The sequence below is a fragment of the Triticum urartu genome, chromosome 4A (assembly GCF_056163025.1).
Source record: "Triticum urartu cultivar PI428250 chromosome 4A, HENAU_Tu73, whole genome shotgun sequence".
NCBI classification, from domain to species: domain Eukaryota; kingdom Viridiplantae; phylum Streptophyta; class Magnoliopsida; order Poales; family Poaceae; genus Triticum; species Triticum urartu.
Window position 1 is genome coordinate 5,635,003 of NC_141876.1, and position 2,829 is coordinate 5,637,831.

General features: G+C 58.0%; 1 protein-coding gene across 1 annotated transcript; it reads right to left on the reverse strand.

The window, feature by feature from the left end:
* Nucleotides 1-566: 566 nt before the first annotated feature.
* On the reverse strand, nt 567-2,176 carry LOC147974310 (uncharacterized). Its single transcript, XM_087520001.1, has 2 exons — nt 838-2,176; nt 567-601 (listed from the first exon to the last, which is right to left on the reverse strand). The coding sequence occupies exons 1-2, from the start codon at nt 2,174-2,176 to the stop codon at nt 567-569; spliced, it is 1,374 nt and encodes a 457-aa protein (XP_087376127.1).
* Nucleotides 2,177-2,829: the final 653 nt, after the last annotated feature.

Sequence of the window (2,829 nt, forward strand, 5' to 3'; positions counted from 1 at the left end):
GCGTGCGGAGAGCACGCTCAGCCTTGCCATTCTGTTGGCTAGTGTATGGACAGGTGAGGCGAAAGTGAGCGCCGTCGCGAGCAAGAAGCGAGCGCACCCCAGCATTGTCGAACTCGCGCCCATTATCAGTTTGTAAAGCAAAAATGGGCAACTGAAATTGCGTCTGAACATAAGCAAAAAACTCGACAAGAATATGCAAGATTTCAGACTTATGCTTGAGAGGAAAGGTCCAAACGTAATGCGTGTAATCATCTAGGATAACCAAGTAATACTGATAGCCAGATATGCTTACAATAGGTGAAGTCCATACATCAAGATGCAAGAGTTGAAAAGTAAACATGCTATGACTGCTAGACGACTCAAACGGGAGACGGATGTGCTTGCCAACGCGACATGCATGGCATACATGCGGCGCGGACTTGGTGAACTCAAGAGGAAGAGCTGCTGGCGACGCGCGCCCGGGGTGCCCAAGTCGCTGGTGCCAGAGATCGATCGTGACAGCGCCAGCAAACCACCGTGAGGAGGAAGACGAGGGACGGCCCACAGGGTAGAGATCGCCGCCGGAGTTACATCGGAGGATCACCGCCTTGGTTTGAAGGTCCTTTACAGAGAAGCCAAAGATGTCAAATTCTACAGAAACGGGATTGTCACGACATAGTTGACGGACGGAAAGAAGGTTCTTAACGAGAGATGGACAAACTAGAACATTGCGGAGTGGGAGAGGTGAGGTGCCGGCAATGAGAGAGCCAGTGCCAATATGGGTGATTGGCAAGCACTCACCACTACCGACGATGACGCGGGAGTCAGAGGTATAAGGGTGGGCGGAAAGGAGATTACCAGGCGAGGATGACATGTGTGACACGGCCCCAGAGTCGAGGTACCATTCCTGGGAGGTGCCGGAAGACGACGGCCCGGCGGTGGCGCTGTGAAGCGCGGCCTGCAGAGAGGCCATGTCCCAGGCAGGAACCGGCGAGGACGACGAGCTCGCCCCGGGGTGCCCGTAGCCAGCAGGCAGACCATAGCCAGGGAGCGCGCCGGGAGCGCCATAGCCCGGCGGAGCGCCCGGAGCGCCGTAGCCGTACAGAGAAGGCATGGGCATGGTCGGCGCAGCCATCATAGCCTGCTGATGGGGCGTGCCAGGCCGCGGCCCGAGGACACCAGAGCCGGGGGGGCGCCAGGCCATTGGCCAGGCCTGGACGAGACCGGTCCAGGAGTTGGCCCCGGGCGCTGGAGCGGGCATGGTCGGCGGCCGTGGTGAAGAGGGGGCCGGCGAGGAGGACTGGCCGTTGCCGCGTCCGCGGCGGCGTCCGCACCCGCGCCCACGTGAGGCGTCGGTGACCGGAGTAGGCGGCTGCTGCGGGGCGGTGCCACGCCCGGCGATCATGGCGTGGGCAGACTGTAGGCGTGCCGTCTGTTCGGCTCGGTGCTCTTCGAGAAGACGAAAAGAGCGGACCTGAAGGAATGAGGGCAGCGGAACCTGGGACGTGATATGAGGAATCACGGCGTGGAACTGGCGGTTGAGCCCTTGAAGCAGGTGGAAGACTTGGCGCGTCTCCGTCACGCCTTGACCAAGATCATGCAGCTGATCGGTGAACGCCTTGAGGCGTGTGCAGTACTGCATGACGGTGAGGTCGTCCTGGACGAGCGCGTGGTACTCGGCGTCGATGTAGACCGCGCGGGCAAGCTGGTTGTCTCGGAAAATGCCGTCGACGGCGGCCCAGACTGCGAGCGCGGTGTCGTCGGGCTGCATGACGGCATCGAGGAGCTCCGGCGAGATGGTGGTGTAGAGCCAGTGCACCACGACGTGGTCACCCATCAGCCACTCCGGGTTGTCGAGGCGAGAAACCGCCTCGGGGTCGACGTGATCACGAAGGCCAAACATGCCGATGACGGTGTCGAAGTGGCGGCGCCACTGCGAGTAGTTGCCGGCGAGGAGGTCCAGCGTGACGGGAACGTGGCGACGGATGTCCACCGTCTGGAGGATCGACGAAGGGAAGGTAGGCGCCGGGGCGGCAACTAGAGCCACACGGGCCGCGGGAAGGGCGGGCGCTGGTGGGGCAGGCAGTGCGGGCGCCGAAGCAGCCGGCGCAGCCGGGGTGGTGTCACCACCAGTAGCAGGAGGCGCCTTGGCCAGGGGAACGGCGTGGAGCGGATCGGCGTCGCCGGCGGGCGCCATGGGAGCGGAAGCGAGATCGGTGTCCTGCGCAAATGGGTTGAGCAAGAGGGGAGTATCTCATACCGTTTAGAGAGAGGTTTAGGGAGAAAGCACGCCACACTGATTCATTCATCGGTAGGGGTATATGTACAGTTACAAGGCCACTGCCTGAGGGAGATCATGGGGTGCCGCACTACCATCGACGTGCGCTACGATCTGGCTACACGGACTAGAGCACGATCGTGGACGCATGAGTCTATACAGAGAGCGTACACGTCGGCTTACTATACAGTCTAACAATCACAACATGAATTACCTTTTCTTGGAATGCAAGTTGTTGTTTTGGCCTTTATTAGGCCAAACCAAAAATGGGAGTCACCATGTTTCGAAAGGTGTTGAAAAATGGCTTTGGAACCCACATACATATTATGAATAATTTCCCACCATACATTGTTCTGATTGAGGAGTTTGTTAAGCGATTTACCTAGGAGGAAATGTGTTAATGTGGAGATCCTAAATTCCCATACCACCCTATCTTTGGGGCAGGATAACACATTCGGCCTAGCTAATAAATATTTCTTAGTCTCATTATCATCCTGGTAAAACATGGTTCGATAGTCCAGCCTCTGTAGTACCCTTTTTAGTAAGTGAAAATAATTAATTAAAGTGAAACG